The 20,800-nt window shown below is 41.8% G+C and overlaps 2 protein-coding genes across 3 annotated transcripts in view; one reads left to right on the plus strand and one right to left on the minus strand.

Annotated features, from left to right (window-relative positions):
* The first annotated feature begins 1,278 nt into the window (after positions 1–1,278).
* Positions 1,279–17,208, plus strand: rab14l (RAB14, member RAS oncogene family, like). Its single transcript, XM_042509267.2, has 8 exons — positions 1,279–1,426; positions 6,633–6,691; positions 8,406–8,459; positions 9,239–9,416; positions 10,638–10,704; positions 12,523–12,610; positions 14,701–14,731; positions 14,852–17,208. Exons 2-8 carry the CDS (start codon positions 6,640–6,642, stop codon positions 15,027–15,029), a joined length of 648 nt encoding a protein of 215 aa, XP_042365201.1. The 5' UTR covers positions 1,279–1,426; positions 6,633–6,639; the 3' UTR covers positions 15,030–17,208.
* Positions 17,209–17,278: 70 nt separating this feature from the next.
* Positions 17,279–20,800, minus strand: part of abl1 (ABL proto-oncogene 1, non-receptor tyrosine kinase) — a 40,131-nt gene continuing 36,609 nt past the window's right edge. For both annotated transcript variants that reach the window (XM_042508837.2, XM_042508838.2), the window contains one exon: positions 17,279–20,666. In XM_042508837.2, the coding sequence (XP_042364771.1) occupies positions 18,985–20,666 (1,682 nt within the window). In that variant the 3' untranslated portion in view covers positions 17,279–18,984. The remainder of the gene's footprint in view (positions 20,667–20,800) is intronic.

The following is a 20,800-nucleotide window of genomic DNA, read 5'->3' on the forward strand; positions in this document are numbered from 1 at the left end:
TACATTTAATGCATCAGCATTAGATACACAGTGTTTGTAGCAAAATGCAAATTTGCAACACCATATCTTACTGTAACAATTTGCCAAGCTTCATAAGATCTAAAAATGTTTTAAAGACTGCTGAAGATTATTTTGGAAACAGGACTGCAGTAACTGATCTTCCAGTGAACTGAGATTACACTATATTTCATTTGACCTGCCAAACAATTTAAATTGTTCTATTTTAATATGTTGTATGGCCTATGTGGGGTTTTGATGCAGTTTTAAAGTTGAAAGCAATGGTTTTGCTCTGACTATGTTTTAATGTATGTAGTGTAAATGTTTGTTTAATTTTAAGTGTTTTCTAATATGGACCCCAGGGTGAGAAGTTGTGTGACAACAACTAATGGGGATCCAAATAAACAATAAATGAATTTTAGGCAATTAGTCTGATGATTCTACTAGGCCAGTCATGTTCAAAGTATGGCTTGAGGGCCACTTGTGGCCCTAAGACTGATTGTGAATGGCCCTTCTCTTGCAGAATAGGCTACTATATGATTAACACAATATTAGTTAAACAAGCAAGGCCACTTTGCATCGTTTTCATTCAACACGATGGCAGGACAATCACACGGTTTGCAGACATACACCAGGTAGGAACTATGAAGGCGAAAGTAATGTTTTTTCATAAACAGATGGTAAACAAGCATACTAACAGTTACCTTAAATCAGATTTTTCATGCAATATAGCAGACATGGCCATGGCAAAGACGCATAACGTAGACAGCGAGGGCCGTTGTTTCAGCAGCGGTGTGTTAAGTTAAAAGTTAAATACTTTTTCACATAAAGATGATACCCCAGATATTTTCATGTGATCTAATCTAGTCCCCATCAAAAAAAGAAACACCCTGAACTTGGCCTAATGGGGATAAAAAAAAAATGTAATTTAAAAAAAATAGGCATATGAGTTTGATTGGTCTCCTGTGCTAAACCTCACATCCCTGAAACAGAATGATATAGGTCTTCTATGTCTTCTTCATAGGCTGAAGCAGCAAATCTGTATAATAGCCCATAACTGAACCTATAAGTCAGTCAGGTGTAATCAACCTCAACACTCAGTCTTACAAGCTATCACATGATTTCATCTTTGTGGTGAATTCATGATCAGACACAGCACTTTATCGTTATTAATTGGTATCTCAGTGCAGTATGCATGAGCACACCTGTGCAGGTGAGGCTGCTTTCCACGAAACAGTGTACACTAGTAAAGCACACACCGCAGATCGCCGCATATGATGCTCTTTGTCCCAGAAGCCCATTGTATACAGCGGAGGAAACCCTGTGCCGTGAGCAGCCATCTTGGATAGACAGATCACTTGAGCCAGGATAACCTGCATTCCTCTTCTGAACAGCTCAAGATCACAAAGCATAAAAGACTTAATATCTGGTAAGATCGCGAAAAAGGACACGCTTGCACACACTCACACATACACACACAATGTCTGATAAACGTTGAGACGCTGGTATTTAAATCATGAGACGGCTGAACAGTTTAGCTAGCCTGTTTTTGCCAAGAGTCAGCTAATTGTCAAGCTAACGAAGCCAGCTAACAGATGGCTAATACTAGGTTGTTTTTGTCGTTTGCTTCCAAGTATGGGATCTGTTATATATTAATCTGCAAGAGTATAATATGTATGAGAGTAATCACTTGATCACGAGTTAGTAAATGACAAGCTGACAAGCTAACCAAGAAACGTATTTACCATAATCCAACCCTCGCAGCTAACTGGCAAACTAGCATGCTAAAGCTATAGCTAGCTGCCGTTAGTTTGGTGTTTTTTTCCCCTAATAATACAGAAGCCGAGAAAAATTTCTAATCTAGTTACACTAATCAGATAATCTGTGTGCTGATAGAGGCAATCGATGTACATGTTGTGATTTATGCGATTCGTTGACAAGCATATCTATGGATGTCAGCAAGCAGGTAACTCACGTTAGCTCGCTAACCCAAACTTAGCTGTCAAAACAGCTAATTTAGGGCCGTGATTGTTATCAGACGCGATCATGTACTTGGTTACTAACCATGTAAATGGCTGGTTTTATTTCATGTTTCGCTTAGCAACATTGCTAGCTTTGTGTGTATACTAACAGCATATAATCAACCAAACCGATGCTGTCATTTTGCCGGTTAAGCTAAGCTAACCACCGTCGTCTGGAAGCAGGCAAGTCATTACTGTGGAAAATAAAATAGTTAACATCAGACACGCCAGTCATATTTATGTATATAATCTTTTCCTTTTAGTTCTGGTTTCTTGTACATATGTGTGTGATCATCTGCTGTGCAGTTTTGCACATAAGGGCCAAGCTAACAGTTTGTTAGCCTCCTCTTTAGCTTTACTTTCCCAAACAACAGATGAGTGTGATTTAAAAACGGAAGTTGGCGATTAAGTAGACCCTTAATGTATTAAAGTGTTGTAAATTAGGATAAATCTGCCTTAATTAAACATAAAATGCTGCATCATTTATGTTTCTTGTGCCAGTGCGCTCTGTGTTAGCAGGCTTGATCTGACCCTTGAAAAACAACATTACTTATTATTTTATAATGATTTCTGAAATCATATTTACGTTATGTGAAGCATTGTAAATTATATTTGTATGGATTGTGAAAGTGTGCTCTGTCTCGCCTGTAAACGGTAGTAGTGATCTCATTATGTTGTTTTTAAGGCTTGAAAGGAGTCACATGATTTAAGTAGTGGGCCTGTGCATCATGGAGGCACTGTGACTGACTATATATGTGTCATGATTTCCTGGTAGCCCAGATTTCAGTCGTGCATCCTCTCCACTATGGGAAGTGGCAGCAAGGAGGAAGAACAGTGACAGTGTTTCTCTGGAGAAAGATTTACTATGTTGGGGAGTTAACAGTGAAGTGCTGAGGCTGCAGTCTGGGCACATGGTCTTGACTGGCCTTCTCCCTGATGGATACTCGTGGGGTTCATTTCTACATATTGAGCATAAAAAGCTGAAAAAGGAGGTTCATGACTGCATCACATTTTGTGTGCACTCTTTTTAGGGATACCTTCTCGAAACCATCACAGTATAGAAATTGCCACATACAGGTCATGTGACAGGAGGGTGGTTGGGGGAAAAAAAGGCTTTAAAATATTATGATTTTAAAGCACTGGTGTATGATTTCTTCATGTCCTCTGTCTCACTCTGAAATATGCTTACCACATCATTCACTTCCATAAAACAAGTGCCCAAACATCAGCTGATTTCGACTGAATGCATTTAATCAGTAGTTCCCAACTGGTCCAACCACAGGCTCCTTAGTCATTTGGTCAAGATCCGCACATTAGATTAAATACCACATTTCCAGCTTTATTACACCAAATGTAAACAACATGCTGGCTTATAACACAAAGAAATTAAACACATTGCAAGAATAAACAGAAACTGCACTTGAGAATAAAAGCTCTGTGCCAGAAATTCACTGTACTTTAAAATATAGTGTTTTTCACAACCATGACAAGTTCACAACCCACTTGCAGTCCATTCAGAATCAACCCAAGACCCTTTTGGACCATGATCCACTACTTGGGAACCACTGCTTAAATAATAAGAAAAAGTGAAATTAGACTTGTGTCGTCATTGAACTCGGCAGAAATAGCTTTGTAGTGTCAACAAAATAGCAAATGCATTGTGGTCATTATTGTGGTATCAAAATTAGCCATGTTTTTGACAAAGTAGTGAAAGCATAGATACTTAGATTGCATCGACTTCACACAGACTGCTTTTTGCTTTAGTGAGGAAGTTGGGGTTAGCCCGAGTCATTACCAAATGCCGGATCAAGTTGCAGAGTTTGTGGAGGACTGAGAGTGTGAGCCAAGTCTTTTCTGGGGCCACCAACCAAAACACCGTCACAGCCTGCTCTGATATGATCCCTGCATGTTGTTTACATAGTTTGAAATGATAACATTCAGCAGGTTCTGCTGTTATCAAGAAGTCATGTTTCTTCAGGAAATTGGAAATAATGACACATACTCCCATAATTCATCTCTGTAGTGAGAATTGACATGCCATCATAACAGTATCTTATTTGTATTAAATTTAAGGTTCTAGTGACACCTCGACCTGATGTAACCTCAACGAAGTTACCCTTCAGGCTCTCTCCATTTCCTCTTAAACAAATTAATGTCTCTGATCCTCTATATTTCACCCACTTACTCCATTTTCTAAAGCTACTGAAAGTCAACACCTTTCATCTGTCTCCTCTTTCATCCCTCTTTCCAAAGTCCTTTTCCTTTTACTCGCTCGCCCTATTTTATTTTTCATTGCCTCTCTCTTAGATTCGCATATCACACCCATCCACATGTCTTCTGGCTGTGTCAGCATTAATCTGGCTGGTCAAACATGGTCACTGAACTGCAGATGCACAACTATGAGCATAACGCCAGCTCTGATGTGACACAGTGATGTCAGTTTCCAGGAACTGCTCTATCTGCAGCACAGTTTTCACTGAGCCGCAGATCAGACAAACACACTGGTTTAAAAGGCAGACCATCTTTGCCAGGGACACAGAAACCATCAGGCGGCTGAGTGATTATGCTCCTGATTGTTAAGCCTGAATTATTTACCTCTCTACAGCAGTTACACTGTACGGCAGCACCTTGATAGAGAATTACAAAGCAGCCGCTATTCAGGACAAATACGACATGGCCTTGATGTCGGGGGACGGCAGCGCAAACTGAATTTTCTGCTGAAATTGTTCATGAGAGAAACTGCCTGCTTTCTAAAGCAGCTCCATTGATGTTATACATGACCTGATCATTTATTTATGACCAAATCTGTGCACGTTCAAAAAGAGCCTCTCTCCTCGGCTGTTCAGCCCTGTGTATCTGTGTGAATGCTTTTTTTGATAGTGGTGATATTGTGCGGTTAATCTGAAGGCTTTTCCCTGTGTGCTTTGTCTGTGTGCTGTGAATGGAGTGTGAACAAGAAGCATCTCTGGGTATCAGATAGGTGTCAGGGCTATTTTTAGCCTAGCTGTGAGCATATGATGCTGGAGGTGTTCTTATATGTAAGTGCTACACTGTTTATTTGTGGACAGATTGTGTGCAGTGACATCAAAATGAAGCAGTGTCATTGTGTTGCTCCATCATTATGAGAAGAGACAGGCGATTTAGATAGCACAGGCTGCTGTTCAAATGTGGCTTACTGACCACTAAGGGGGCTTTCTTCACCCATGTGTTAAAAGTGATGGATCATCTCACTTGTCTACACGCACACCTCAGGGTAATATAACTATGAATACTGCTAGTGGTTGCCTGTGAGCTTCCTATATCTGATAAATGACAGAAAATCAATCACTTATGTCCCATGAACTATCCACAACAAGCAATCTGCTTAATTTAATTTTCTGGCAAGCCAAATGAACGTTGCCGCAGCACATGAATGGTTGCCCGAGCTTTGAGCTCTGGAATATCTGAAATGCTCAAATGTGAAGCATGCTTACATTAGCTTTAGTGTGGCATCAAATCATCAGTCAGTTTGTACTGGATGAAGGGCTAGATGGATTCTTACCAGTGTTAAATCAAGTAATGTTGGGTAAATATTAAGTAATAAACTAAACCTAAAAAATGTACATCGTAGTATATTGTCTTTAGAGTTTAGAGGTGGTATTCTTTGAGTTAAAAAGTGTTTCAACATAGATTTTTACTCCACAAAGAGTGCTTGTTACTGTTGTGCTAGTAATAAGTAATAAGCAGCACAGGTTTGTCATTGGTCACTAATCTGTTCAAACTTCATGACTATGGCAGTTTTGTTCTGCATTTATTCATGTAAGCAGAAAATATGAATTGTGTGGGAAGTGCAGTCATAGCACCTTCTAGTTGGTCAGCCAGCTAAGAAAGCATTAGTATTCAGTTTCATTTTTGCTTACTTGTACAGTCTCAGCTGTTGCATCATAGGAATTTAAAAGGAAGTAGATTAGTTCATGATCAGATATATTACTTATGGTTTTAATCAAGTTCATACTCGCTGATACTGTTGGGCACCATATTTCTAATCGGGTTTTTAAAATTGCATAATATTATTAGGTAATTACTCAAATGGTGTAACTGAACTTTTCACACATTGTATGTTTTAATGTGTTCATTCACACTGCTACGGAAGTATGCTGTTTTTATTGCTGTATTTTAGCGTGCATTGATGAAGCATCTGGCCTTGCCTGAGCTCACATTATTACGGTCCTATTGCTCTGATAGGATTATGGCTTTGTTGAATAACACTGGCCCTTACATGACCAATTTAAATTCAGAGTGCACAGTACTTACTGTGTTTTTATCTGCACCCAGATATGCTTAAATTGTATCAGCGTGTTCAATCTGGTAACACATTTGTGTGCCACCTCTGTGTATTATCTTGTATTTGTCTTTTTATTATTCATAACATGCATTTTATTCATGTAAAGAGAAAACTTAAATTAAACCAAAATGATTTTAGTTTTAGTGCTACAGGAGAAAACATTTGTTATCAATTGTACACTGAATTATTTCTCCTGATTGCACTACCTGACCATCTTTAAGAAGTTAAACATCAAATTGCCTTCACTGACAGTTTATGTGCCTAAACTGCCTCTTTTTTTTCTCTTCCAGAGCCACAATGGCCACTGCACCGTACAACTACTCCTACATTTTCAAATACATCATTATCGGTAAGTAAGCAATGCTCTTCAGCAAGCCATGTTGTTGAGCTTGTGAGGAGCAGTTCACATTGCATTTTAGGGCTGCACGATATGCAAAAAAACTCATATTGAGATTATTCTGACAGATATTGCAATTGCAATGTGAGTCACAATTCTAGTGGGAATGGTAATTTTTGCATTTCATTTTCACTGAAAAAATATAAAATGATGATTTTATTTCGCTGGGGTCTGTACCAAACCAGCATGTTCCCTAAGTCTAGAATATGATTTTTACGGCAGGGGCATCTCTGTAGTGCCACAATGCTTCATGTGTAATAGTATGTTTTGACACATTTTACCTTTATAAAAAAATTGCAGCTCCTTGCACTTCGCCATATTGCAATTTTGACAAGATTTCAATTAATTGTGCAGCCCGAGTGCAGTGATTTGTCCCACTTCCGTAAAGGATCTAAAGAATAATGATCTGTTTTTTGTATACTGTATGCTTTCCCTTCCACTTTGTGGATCTGGAGTGTCTCAGTATGTTTATTACTGGCATTTTTTAAAAAAATCTTCAATAAAGCACAAGGGCTAAAGAGATGTTTCTGCATGACTGCCTTCATCTGCAGGGAAACGATAATATTGTACACACAGACAAATAAATCAGTATAATTGACAACCACAGTAGTCCACTTAGATATTCTGTAGTCAATGGTTTATAATGTCCAATTATATCCTTTTAGCTGCCTTATTTCAAAATAAATCACTGATACCTAAAGCACTACTCTGTACTGCTTATTGTTTAGAATACACTGCAGATGTGCGATGCATTTTTAAATGCACATCCCCAATTCGATTTATGTTCCACTTTCGATGACATGTTTGTTTACATGAGGGCTTTAAGTGAACATATTGCTGCTTTTACTTGTGCATACATTTACAGACAGACACATGCATAAACAAACACACCCAAAGCTCCGGGCTATTTACTCTCCTCCTCTGTGAAACCTAAAACACGCAGCCTCAAAGCTCACAGTCATCAGATTGGATCTAAAAGGGTCGTGTAAATGAGTCTACAAGAGTGGCCTGTGTTTTGCTTCTTTAATTTGTGCTTCTGCTTTGTGTTTTCACTGGAAGAGTGAAGGAAACTTTTTTTTTTTTTAAAAAGGGAAGCTTTGTGATCTTGTGATTCTGCTTTTTGCAGCTGCACACAATTTTTTAAGCTTCTTTTGATTGTTTTTAGCTGAGTGAATGCATGGTTGAATGCCTCAACCTTGATGCTGATTGGTATCCAAATTACTAATTAAGGGGTGTCAGTGTTTTTATTTTGGTAGTGTCCCCTAAAAGCTTAAGTAGTCACTCCAAAAAATATGAACACACTTTCAAAATCTTGGTATTCAGTCAAAAATATTGATTTTATCAAAAGTTATCACACAGATTTAGTGATTTTGTTTGCATGCAGTATTTGTTATTTTGTTGAGCTGCAAACAAAGGACCGAAGAGCCACAGATGGGAAACAACATAAATGTACCATTAATGTCAAAATCGTTCTCAACTTGTAGTTTGAAATTCGGTAGGAGTCTTTCTCCGTCTCTTAACGCTTCACATGAAATTTTCAGTATCATCGCTGACTGTCTCAGAGGAGCTGCTGCAACATGCATGGGGGCAACACTGCAGGCATGAATAGAGAATTGTTGTTCTTCTGTTATTTCCTTGGTTGACCTGAGTTTCTCTCTCTCCACAGGGGACATGGGGGTAGGGAAGTCATGTTTGCTTCACCAGTTCACAGAAAAGAAATGTAAGTGGCGCCCTGATTTTGACTCCTTTTCGTGTGTGCGTGTGCCTCAGTGTATGTAAGGTTGCCAGGTTCAACTGGAGTGCCTAAATCGCTTTAGATTTCTTTATAAGGCAGCGGAAGTCAGCGACATAGAAGTCGAGTGTGAGCTCGACAGTGAGAGACTCTTCCTCTGTGCGTGAGTCAGCTGCAGACTCCCATTACCATTCAGCTCTGTTTTGTTTAGTGCTACTATCAACGGGCCAGATGCTGTGTTCCTCATTCACTCGCCACCATCACATCCTGCGTACACACACACACACACTGGGGGGATTTAGAAAACGTTTTCAGTGTCACTTAAAAGAGATTTGCAGCTTTCTGGGTGTTTATACGTTCAATTTACAACTGCGTATGACGATACTAAAGACTGCGATTGATTATTGATGCACCTGCCGCCTAACAATGGAGGTGTGTGTGTGTATATGTGTGTATGTGTATGAGCTAGAGCGAGAAAGACTACACACGTGTTCACAAAATGTACAATACAACATTAGAATTGTGAGCTGAAATGAGTCATAATTTTCATGAACTTCATGAAGGAACTCACTTCTTGTCACACTAATTGTAAATTTTTCTCAGTTTTAAACACAAATAAGAGGAAACATCACAAATTTTGTTTTTTTTTAAAGAAAACAATGACACTAAAGTAATTTGAATTGAAACGGCAAATTATGGCATCAGTAAAATTAATTTACCCCAGAAAATAAAACTGAATTCACAGTAACCCAACTTCCTCTCCCCAGTCATGGCGGATTGCCCCCATACGATTGGTGTGGAGTTTGGTACAAGGATAATTGAAGTGAGCGGCCAGAAGATCAAGCTGCAGATTTGGGACACAGCGGGGCAAGAGCGCTTCAGGGCCGTCACGCGCTCCTACTACCGCGGGGCTGCAGGGGCGCTCATGGTCTACGACATCACCAGGTACAGGATGCTTGTTATGTCTTAATATATTCGGGAAACTGAGACTTTTTTTTCCTGTTTGCCAAGCATGTAGGAGAACTACAGTGGCCAAAATGAAAACGTGCATTGCCCTATCTGGAGCTAGTGTTTGGTTTGTCTGTTCTGGCTCATTGTAAGGTAACGAAAAAAAACCAACAATTCTTATTTTCAGGTGATTTTACACATAAGAAAACACACCTATTTCAATATATGCCATTTCTGCCAATATATCCCCCTGAATCCCACACAGCGGACCTTTTTAGAAGAAGTTTAATGGGAGCAAAAGCATCTGATAAGTGTACAGTTTGCCCCTAAAGACGCCCTCCTAAACAAACATGAACAATTTGTCTTAAAGATTTCATCTGACCCTCTTGCCACACTGTTAGATGGTATCAGCGGTGTGCCAAACAAACACAATTAAACATGTGGAATGTCTGTCCACACCACACCCAACTCCAGAAAAGGGCCCCGAAAGCTACAGAAACGCACTTAACTGGAATAATTGTGTTAACTTGAATCCCTGCTAATGTGGCCACCCACAGCTTCTGCTTGGTTAATTGACAAATATGATAGACAGTGATAAATGTTCTCTGTCATGAGTGAACACAAAGGTGACAATTCTTTATCTCCAACCTCTAATTTAAGGGTGTGGCTTAAATAACCTGTTTTATATTTGTTTTATTTCCTGCAGTTCAAGTTTCATGAATGCAGCATGTTTCACAGTGGGACAGTGCAGCGAACACAGATATTTTTACTTCTGTCACAGCTTAGTGAAAAATACACTCGACCAGACTTCAAAGCAAATTCAGTCGGTTCGGTAGGACTGATTTGGACTTTGGGACGAGTTAGTCAAAAGGTTGCTTGTCATTTGGATCAAACTGTGATGCTTCAGAAATTGTACATTTGTTGAAAATAGGACTAGACTGAAACAAATGACGGAAACTTCTTGACTACTGAAATACTTCCGATATTGGCAGTTACAGACTGAAAGCTGCAGGGTTTAACGGGGGGTTGTACATTTTAACTGTAAACTACACAATTATCAATTTTAAATATTCTTCATTCTGTGTATCTATGTCAATGTTATACCATCACCACCCTGATGATGCAGCTGCAGAGTCTTTCCAGATCTCTCCGTAGAGATGGCAACATTAAGTCTTTGCCTGTCTTCGTAGTAACCCCTATCCTTTTGATGTCATGCAGGAGAAGCACGTACAACCACCTCAGCAGCTGGCTGACTGATGCCAGAAACCTCACCAACCCCAATACTGTAAGTACAAAAATAAACATCTTTCAATTCAGCGTACTCGCATTATTCTTGTTTTTAAACAGTACAACCCACATTCCACATTTCCTTTCTATACACCTGATTAGGGCTTGACAGGCATGGGCATTTTGCCAATTATCTGTATTGGTGTTTTATTTGAATGATCACAGATAAATTTAATTAATGAAAAAGTGTCCGTATTTCACTCAGCCAGCACCGGGGAAGACAGTCTGCAATACATGCAAAGAGCCTGTCAGCATGGGAGGAACTTTTACTTTGTAAACCCTCAGGGAGCTTTTTTTTTTTATTCATTTATGTTTGAGGGAACTTGCCGTACAGGATGTTGAAAATTTCAGTTTTGATTAAACATTTGCTTAAGGCATTTTTAAAAAAATATTGTGTTGGAGTTTCTTATATTCCAAATTCTGAATTTCAACAGAGAAATTTTCATTTTTATTGTAAATGCACATCGGTTCCAATATCAGTTATCGGTCTCATTAAGTACTAATAATCGGTATCAACCCTGAATAACCAATCAATCGACCCCTACATCTAAATTTCTATTTTGTTGCTCGTCCTGTGTCATTCCTCTTATTACTCTAGAGTTTCCTGTCACTTCTGCTGCTTCGTTTCCTTTGTTTCCCCTTTGTCATTCTCCTTCTCCCCTGAGCCTGTCTGAAGCCACGCAGCCCTCTCTGTCCATTTCTTAAATTGGATTTCTTGGTAAATATGATTAGCTCTAAAACAAACATACATCGCTTACTGAGCTGTGTTTCATCAGATAAGTATGTTTCTGTAATATGCCTCTTCCACTCCAGGATTTTAACATCAAATAAAAAAAAATGTTTTCCTGGTGTATAAACAGCAGAGGTTTATTTAGCTATTCTCTTGCATGTATGGGTTTCTTCAACTGTTTTTTTTACTTTTAATAAATATGACCGGAAGGTTATTATGGATATTAATTTAACGTTGAGTCGTTGTTGTGTTGTTTTGTGACACCTCATAGCAATAACAAAGCAGCAGGAGAAGTCGACAGATGCCTTAAAGCCTCAGTTATTCGCTTGAGTATCTTGAATCAGCCATGTGGTGGCAGTGTTGTAGTCTGGTCTTGGCTTATGCTGCAAGTGTGAACAACATGTGTTCTTGTTTCAAGAAAGTTTGTTTGGTTGCTGTTGTTTGAGATGGAGAAACATAATGAACACATTATCTGATCATTTGACTTGACACCGTAATCGTCTTCTGAATGAAAACAAGAGTTGTGTAAGACTTCTTGGAATTTAGGAGGAGCTTCTAATGATCAGCTCTCATTTTCTCACTAACAGCCAGTAATTCAAAAAAATAAGATTAGAATATATTTGTGTGTATGGCTCTCTTAGTGGAAACCAGGCACTCTTCTCATCCTAAAGACATTTGCAATGAATTGCAATAGCACAGTGAGGATGATTGTGAGAAATTCTGAAATAAAAGAGAAAAAAAATAGTTGAAAAGTAGCATGAATGGTTTATGCTCAACATGCAGCAGTAGGAGTCTTTGGAGAGTCTGTCACTTCTATAGCGAGGAAGCTCATTACATCCCATCAGCACATTACAGGTCTAATTACATCACAGTTGCCAGGGGCAGCGCGTAGTGTGCTCGTGCGGGGGTGTCAGTTCCTCAGTTTATCTCTTTATCGATCTCTTAACAGACAACTCCGCAGCATAACAACTGCTTTAGGAACAGTCTCCCTATACTGCCTTTGGCTTCCTTAGGTGTTTGAGGAAAGCAAATTTGTCTCGTGAGACTGTACTGTCTTTGCTCACCCTTCCCACTTCTGTCCCTCAGGTGATCATTCTCATAGGAAATAAAGCGGACCTGGAGGCCCAGAGGGACGTCACGTATGAGGAAGCAAAGCAGTTTGCTGAGGAGAATGGTGAGCAATATACAGAAGAGTGCATGTTTAGATAGATAGATAGATACTTGATTTATCCCAAAGGGAATTCATACAGTCAGCTATTCACATTCACTCAAACAGAGGATGGGAAAGAGGGTGAGGTGGGGGAAATCATTTCCCCTTGTTTTTTCTATGCCATTGAACTGTCTCTTTTACGCTCTATGAGGTATTAAAGGAATATTTCACCCACTAAATGACCATTTGAATATCACTTTCCCACCATATGTTACCTTAAATTAGTGAAGAAAACTTAGATGACAACATCTATTTCCAAACTCTCACACAACCCCTGCAGCTTCACTTGAGCAGGATTCAACTGCACGTGCGTGCCCAGGCATGCCACTTGGCCATAAATGAGGCTGGGACTGCTTGAATCGTAATGTTAAGTGAAGATGCATGTGTTTGGGAAGTAATGAGCATTTTAATATAGTTTCACTGTTGTTAAACGCGATCCCTGTTTCCATCATCTGTTTCCCAGTTTCATCAACTTGGATCACAAGTCTACGTCGGCTCTTATGCAAGAATTCTGAATACCTTTAAGATAAGGCCACTTTCTCAGTCAGTTCCTTGTCACGGGGCAACTATGAGGTTTAGACAAACAGTTACATCAGTAATGAAATTTAACACTTCATGTTTTTCTGCTTCATCTGTAAGCAATAAGCCCAGTAGCACCATGTGCAGTTATTTTTGCTTCATCACACAAACCCAGAAACCTTATAAATGTACATTTCACCTCGTTTACCTATTCCACCATCACTCAAGTCAAGCATAGTTTTTCTTAACATGGACAATTTGTAGTTCTTTCACACCCTCATTAAGTGAAGTTTCACTCATGGTCAGTTTTTCGTTAGTTGGTGCGCGTTTTCCTCTTTCATATTCATAGTCATTGGCTTAATTAAACGCACATAGCGTTACGGTAACTTCCGCAGAAAAACACCTCTTTACGCGCACAGTTTGTTCAAAACGGCAACCAATCCACTGGCATCATATCAATGTGTGCACACAAATTTACAATGGCAATTTACTTTGTGTCAGCGCTGAACTTACCTCCAAACGTTGGCCGACATAGGTGCTCTGACGTCCCGATCTCTGACGTTTGGTGTCCCGGTGGCGCTCCAGTAGCTCCGGTGCAGCTCCTCATTGATCCATGCAGTCACAAAAATCCACCGTCGGGCAGCAGTTGTCCGCACGAAACTCCGCAGATTCCCAGTGAAGAAACACACCATCACAACGGTCCACAGTGAAGTAGTTTCCGACGTAAATGAAGTGACCGAAGCCCTGTACTTTAGCCGCTATCGGCTAAATGGCTAATTGTTGTCGCCGTTTGGACGTTTGCTCAGGAAAAACTAATTCCAGTCTCTGCACGTGCTTATATTATTTATGATTATTTTCTCACCAAGCCTCCGCCATGTCCGTATAACTTCCAAGAAGTTTAATCATCGTTATTGAAAGAGATGCGGCCAAACGAAAACATCCCGAGCACAGTCGAAAACTGTTAGCTTCCCTTAATCAGCAACACCTGTGTTTACCGGTATGAACTTCAGTCTCTGCGGGCCTCAAGGCACAACAACCCCCCCTAGTGGCCAGGCGGGGTATTACAATTAAACACAATTAAATATGGCTCCTACACCATTTAACGTGGAGGTATGCAGGAAAAACGTAATACATTCAGTTTAACTTAAAGTGAGTAACTAATATACAGATGTTAAAGTATCACTTTAATCACAGTGGTATCTTCCAAAACTGTGACTTTTCTATCCTTAATTTCTGCATAACGATCATCACAAGATTGCCAACAAAATGTCTAAATATTTAGAGTTAGAATGAGATTTAGCCTTTGTATTCTTTTCAGAGTGTTTACAATAAAAGCCCTTATGGTTGATTTCAAGAGACAAAAGTGATGATTAATATCCCTCACTATTTATATTCTTCAGACAGGAGGAGGTGACTCAGGGGAAGCAGAGATATTAATTGAAAGAGGAGGCGAATGAGAACTTGGTATTTGAGCTATGTGAGCTTGTAACAATGTTTTACTGACTCTGTCACTGCATCTGTTTTATGTTTAACAGGTCTGTTGTTTCTGGAGGCCAGTGCAAAAACGTAAGTCTGCACAACTTCAGCCATTTCAGCCACTGCCGAACACGAAATATCCCTTTGCTTACATTCTTAAACTCCCAGTTGCCTCCTTTCTCACATTTTGTGTTTATGCTCCGTGTTCAGAGGTGAAAACGTCGAGGACGCCTTCCTGGAAGCCGCTAAGAAGATCTACCAGAACATCCAAGATGGCAGCCTGGACCTGAACGCCGCCGAGTCGGGGGTCCAGCACAAGCCCTCGGCCCCTCAGGGCGGCCGGCTAACCAGCGAACCACAGCCTCAGAGGGAAGGCTGCGGATGCTAATGACCAAGCAAAATCCCCTTCATCCTCCCTTCCTCTCTCTCTGTCTCTCTCCGTCTGTCTGCTCTCCCTCAACCATCCCCCCCTCCATCCATTCCTCCACCTCCGTATGTCCATCCACCATCCTCCCACGAGAGCAGGGTTGCGGAGGGAAGGAACGGGGGACGGATATCGACTTGGGCCAGACTGAGCTGGGCTGTGTGGACTTACATCTCTCCCCTCCTCTTTTTCCTCCTCTCTGCCTGTCTGTCTCCCTTTGTTGCTGTCTCACTCCTCTCTAAGCTCTGTCAGTGTGTTGTCGTCCCATAACTCTCCTCTTCCGCTCCCCTCTGCTCCTTCAGCCCTAGTCCCCCCCCACCCCCATCATAGTATCGTAGACACCACCACGCATCACACGGGTTACTGACACTTTAGATAGATGTAACGTTCATAATGATAAACCGAGACTGTTTAATTATGTTTGGTTTTATAGCTATATATGACATGTAAACACCGCATTAAGTTTCATCCACCACTGGTCACTTCTGTATGAATCCGATCGAAATTATACTCTCAAACTCCTGACGTCTCTCCTGCATGGTTAACCGATCCAGCGTTCAACTGCAGGTGTGATATCTTGCTTGTTAATTTTTGTGGGATCAGACAGTAAAAGGCTTTGAAGTATCTCGCAGCCACACAGGTAGAGAGCGCGTTAGTGTGTGTCGATGAATGTGTAGTCGAGTGATTCAAACCTGCTTGCGGCTTTTAATTCTGTCGCTGCTGCTCGGCACTTGCCAGATGTGGCAACGGCGATGGTCTCAGGAGGGAGGGAGAATTTCAAAAACTAGGAATTACCCACAAATTCCCTGTAAGTAATTTCTCATCCTCGCTTCTGAGATATCACAGGAAGGAATATTAGGTGTTTTCCAGCTCGTCTGTGTGTGTGTTTGTGTCTGTGTGTGCAGAAGTTGGATTGACTAAAAGGAAAAAAAACTTTTCTGGTTTTGATGGAAAGAATTATTCACATAGGTTTCTTTGCACCAGCTCTCCCTCTCCTCACCCGTCCGACCCCCCAAAACCACCCTCCCTCCCCCCCGAGTCATATCAACAGATTCTGTCTTTACCAGCATTTTCTTTGTCATTGTTTGTTGCCTTATTATAATTAATGTTATTAATCTTTATTGTGTTGCTGCACTTGCTCTTCACACTGCTGTCGGACTCACACCAAGTCAATTAAATCTACTCTTTTTAGATTAATGATTGCATTTTACCGGAGAGTAACGTAAATATTACAAGTGGTGGCTCACAAAAATATCTCAAAAGTATCAGCAGCATGGTCTTAAAACTGTCAACACTCCTGTATCTCAAGTGCTGCACTGAAGAGCTGATCTGTTGTTCATTTTGGGCGGTTGTTCCTCTGCCGTGTATAATACAGCACCAAGCAGCATGCCCCCCCGAAACACAGTGACATTGTCAAAATCCAATTGTTTTTTTTCAAGTACAATTTTTCTGTACTATAGTGATTCCCTAATTGGACAGCTGTATATATTGCTTCTTAACTATTGGTGATGACCTCGCTACTTGGGATTTAGAAATTTATTTGCTGGCTCTGCCAAGATCTGTACAGTTGATGTGCTAGTGGGTTGCCTGTAATTCATGCTTGGGAAATTCTGTAACATAGTTTCTATTAATAAATGTATGTAAAGGACAGACACCCTGACACCCCCCAACCACCCCCGCCTGCACACTACTGAACCTGTCAATAGGTTGAGGGGAGAGGAAGTGGATTGAGATGACGTGCAAACTAGTATTTATGTCTGATTCCTCTCATTTCTGTATGGAGTGGAGAATGGGGCACTTTTTCTGTTTATATTCTTTTTTTTCACCCCCTCATCGCTCCTTCACATGGGAGGGGCCTACATCGCTGTCTTAACTTTTTGGGGAGCGGGGATTGGTTTGTTATTGTGGGAAGTTGGTGGGCTGGGTCTTCCTTTTTCCTGTGTCCCACCTCTTTGCAGTCTGAGTGACCACTTCCTGCTTTTGTCTGTCCACAAGTACAAAAAAAGTACATATGTATAAATTTTTAAGGAGCTGTGCTAACATTTAAATGCGTTCTTGAGTGTATATGATTTTAAAATGTTGACATTTTGATTTTAATGACAAAATACTCTAGACAGAAAAAATAAATTATACATAACCTGTTGCTGTGTGTCTATTTTTGAGCTGTTATTCCCTCTTCAGAGAGTTTTTACTGTTGAAAAAGCAATAGACTCTTGTGTATTTCAAGTAGCACAACTGCTTTGTATTTTATTGCAACAAAAATTGCACCATGGCTAGAGAGAGAAACAAATAGGAAAAAGAAAACATATTTACAAAGGAAAGCAAAGTTTTGTCTACAAAATTGGTGAAGAGGCTTAGACATTTAAGTAGAGTAGTGGTTGGTAAAGGGGCGGAATAAAAAAAAAAGCCAACACTGACAGTACCATGTTGAAGTCAAGGCAGCTTGCAGTTGACTTATGTCCTCAGGCATCGCAGTCAGTCAGGGCACATCGGGTGAGACGACTACAGCACAAATACTGAAAATGTCCAAGACGAACAAAAAGGAACGTATGATGTTACAGTGGAATTTCATGGATTTCTTTTAGTCTATAATGGTCGGCTTCTCACCTATACATCATTTTGTAAGACAGCAAGTGACAGATTCATAAACATTTCAGTCCAGTGTTTCCCCCAGGATATATATATATATTTTTTTCAGCTGGGGTGGAAAGGCCTCTGAAACAGCGTTTAAACCACGTGACATAAACCCTCCTCTCAAGCAAAGTCCCTTCAGTGGTCAGAGAAACACTGTTTCAGTCTGTGATCCCTCTTTACAGATCCAACAGCACGCTGCTGCAAGGCCAAGCTGCTACTGATGGCTTTTGTGACTGGCATGTAGAGAAAGTTGAATCAGTTTTATAAAAATAAAAAAAAAAGTCCAGTCTGAGGACAACATAAACCAAAATTCAGATCCACTAAGAGGAAGATCGTGCACCCTGGTCCCTCTCCAGTACAGACTGGAGACAAAGGTTTTTGGTATGGCAATCACACATTTAACTCCTATAAACAAGTCAACACAGCTATTCTTATCCACATTTCTGCCCTTGTAGAGTGGCAAGTCTGAAACAGCTCTGCCAATAGTGTTTAAGGCACTATTTGTTACCAAAGTGTGCAGTGAAGCAAAAAAAGGTGAAGCTCATTCTGCCTCATTTGCTCGCTCCCATTATTATTTTATGGCACATGGTTGCAAATACTGCAAAAAAAGCATTCATACAAAACAAACACTGACACCATCACTCAGCACACAACCAATCACTGATGAAATGGTATGAAGCAACGGGATGTGTTCGACAGAGGCATCGGGTTATAAACACTGTCATTCCAGAAGCTCCCGAATTCTTACAGGGGAAAATGGAAACTATGACATCAGTCATTTAAGTTTGATAAGGCGTCCTAGAACAAGATGAGGTTAAGTGTTTTTGCTCATTGTCATCAAACACACTAACAGTGATGAAATGTGAAATATCACAGGCCTCTTTTGTACTAGTGTCATCGAAAAAGGGGAAACACAACTAGAATACATAAGACATGATCATTTCAAAAATGATTGGTGAAAGGTCATGTTGATAAAGAATTGGCCCCTCGTCCCTCATGAGGGCCACAAGATGCTGTTCGTTCATGGTTAAGGCTTTTCGATATTGCAAACTCTGTCTTGACGAAGTCTACAGGGAGATTCCTTTGATTCCATCCGCAGTAACCACAGGCTTAAGTGTTTCAGAGTGAACTGTAGTGTGAAACCAACACTCTGCTGCTGCTGCTCTCCCGCAGCCGTTACCCTCACATCTCCGACACGAGCTCGGCGTGGACCGCAGCTCATGCTCAGAAAAGAAAAGGGTAAGACAGTCCGTATCAGTTTTATATCTCGGTAGATTTTATGGCGCTACCTCTGAACAATGTCACTGATCTCCTTGACGGAAGACAGCAGCTTGCTGAAGTCCTGCTGTGCGTTGGCGCCCCCTGTGGCTGTCGGGCAGATCTGCAGCTCCCGCAGGCTGCTCTCAAGCTTGTTGATGGCCTCGCGGAAGGCAAACTTGTTTCTCATCTGCTGTATGGAGTCGACGTAGCTCACGCAGTACTTTGACAGGTTCTTTCCGGCCTCCAGCACGGCACTGTGGCTACCCGTCTGCTCCGAGTTGCGGCAAATGGCTGCACGGAGCAGTTCGGTGCCTTCAAGCACCATCTCGCGCGTCACCGCCGAGTTGGGGGTGCGTTCGGCAGCCTGGCGGGGTGCAGTCTTACGGAGGGAGCGCCGGGTGTTCACTAGAGGGATGAAAGCAGTGGGCGAGCTCAGATCGCCGGGGGAGGTGAGGGAGGAGGAGAAGCCTCCCAGGCTCTGGCTGGAGAGGGAGGTGGTCACTGAAGTGGAGGAGGTGGAGGTCTTTAACGGTTGAGGTTTGGAGGTGGAGCCCAGGGGCAGCTTCTTGGAGCCCTCGCTGAGGGCTGAGCGCACTTGGTCACTGGCAGTGGTTGTATGGGGGGGCTCTGAGACAGAGGGGAGGCCCTTAGCTTTGTCTGAGGTGGTGGACAAGGAGGAGGGGAGTTCTTGAGTGGGGCTGCGGGAGATCTTGCCCGTTTTGGCGTTGGTGGGTGGTGGAGGCGGAGCTGGCTTGGGTTTCTGTAACTTTCCTCTTTCCCTGACAAATGAAGAGTCCACAGTGTGTTTGTTTCTGCGGGCCCTGCACTCGTCTGCAGCTGCTCCTAAAGCAGGAAACACATTGGGCTTGAGGAGCTCAGCGTGGAGAGCGCTGGTCTTTGAGTTCTCCAGTCCTGGCAATCCCGGTCTCCGCACCACCTTTGGTGTTAATGCCTGGGGACTGGACCCTGGACTGGGATCAGAGTCTTTGCTTAAAAAGCCGGGGGAAACATCTGATGAGATGTTAAGACGTGGTGGTGGAGTCAGGGTGCCCATTCGGGGGGCATTTTCCCCTTTTTGCTCACTGGTTCTCTTGCGTGGCAGAGCTGGCTTGCCCCCGAAGGTGCCTGAGTCAAAGTGGCGCTGGCCGAGGTCTCGCGGCAGTGTGACAGACTTCCATTCAGTGCCATCTGAGCCAGTGGGCATGCTAGAGGACCAGAGAAACCGCTTCGAGTTAGTCATGGATTCCTCCTCACTAGGTGGTGTCGTAGCTGCTTTTCCTCCAGGGCCAGGCAAAGCAGGGGCTCCCTTCTTCCTGGGAAACAGGGGTCCAGGGTAGGTAGGAGCCCCGTTGGTGATGCCCCCCGCCCCGTTATTGTTCCCTAGGAACTTTGCTGAGTCGAGGCCATGTGTGATGTCATTAATGGCCAAAGATGCTCCGTTGTTGAAGCTGTCACTGTCTCGGGGATCTGGAGTCACGCCCCTCCTGTCAGGGTGGATGTCCATCTCTCTGAAAGATGAGCTGCGTTTGGGCGGAGCCGGTGCGTTCTTTTTCTTTTTCTTTATGAGACTGAGGAAGCCGCTGCCACGCGTCTTGTCCTTGTCTTTGGGGATCAAGCGGTCGTCCTCATTCAGGTTACTGTCCAGGAGGGGACGCTCTTTTCTGGGGAGCATGGGTGACGACACGGCGACCTCCGGCTCCACGGGGTCTGAGGAAGAGCCCAGAATTCATCAGTGATAAAAAATAAAAAAATGAAACTAGTTATCTAACTACAAAATACTTTGACTGACAGGAAAAATTATTTACTATTTTACAAGAAGGAGCAGTGTGTGTGAGTGCATC

The sequence above is a fragment of the Plectropomus leopardus genome, chromosome 20, assembly GCF_026936395.1.
Source record: "Plectropomus leopardus strain MGB_pleo_1.0 chromosome 20, ASM2693639v1, whole genome shotgun sequence".
Lineage (NCBI taxonomy): Eukaryota > Metazoa > Chordata > Actinopteri > Perciformes > Serranidae > Plectropomus > Plectropomus leopardus.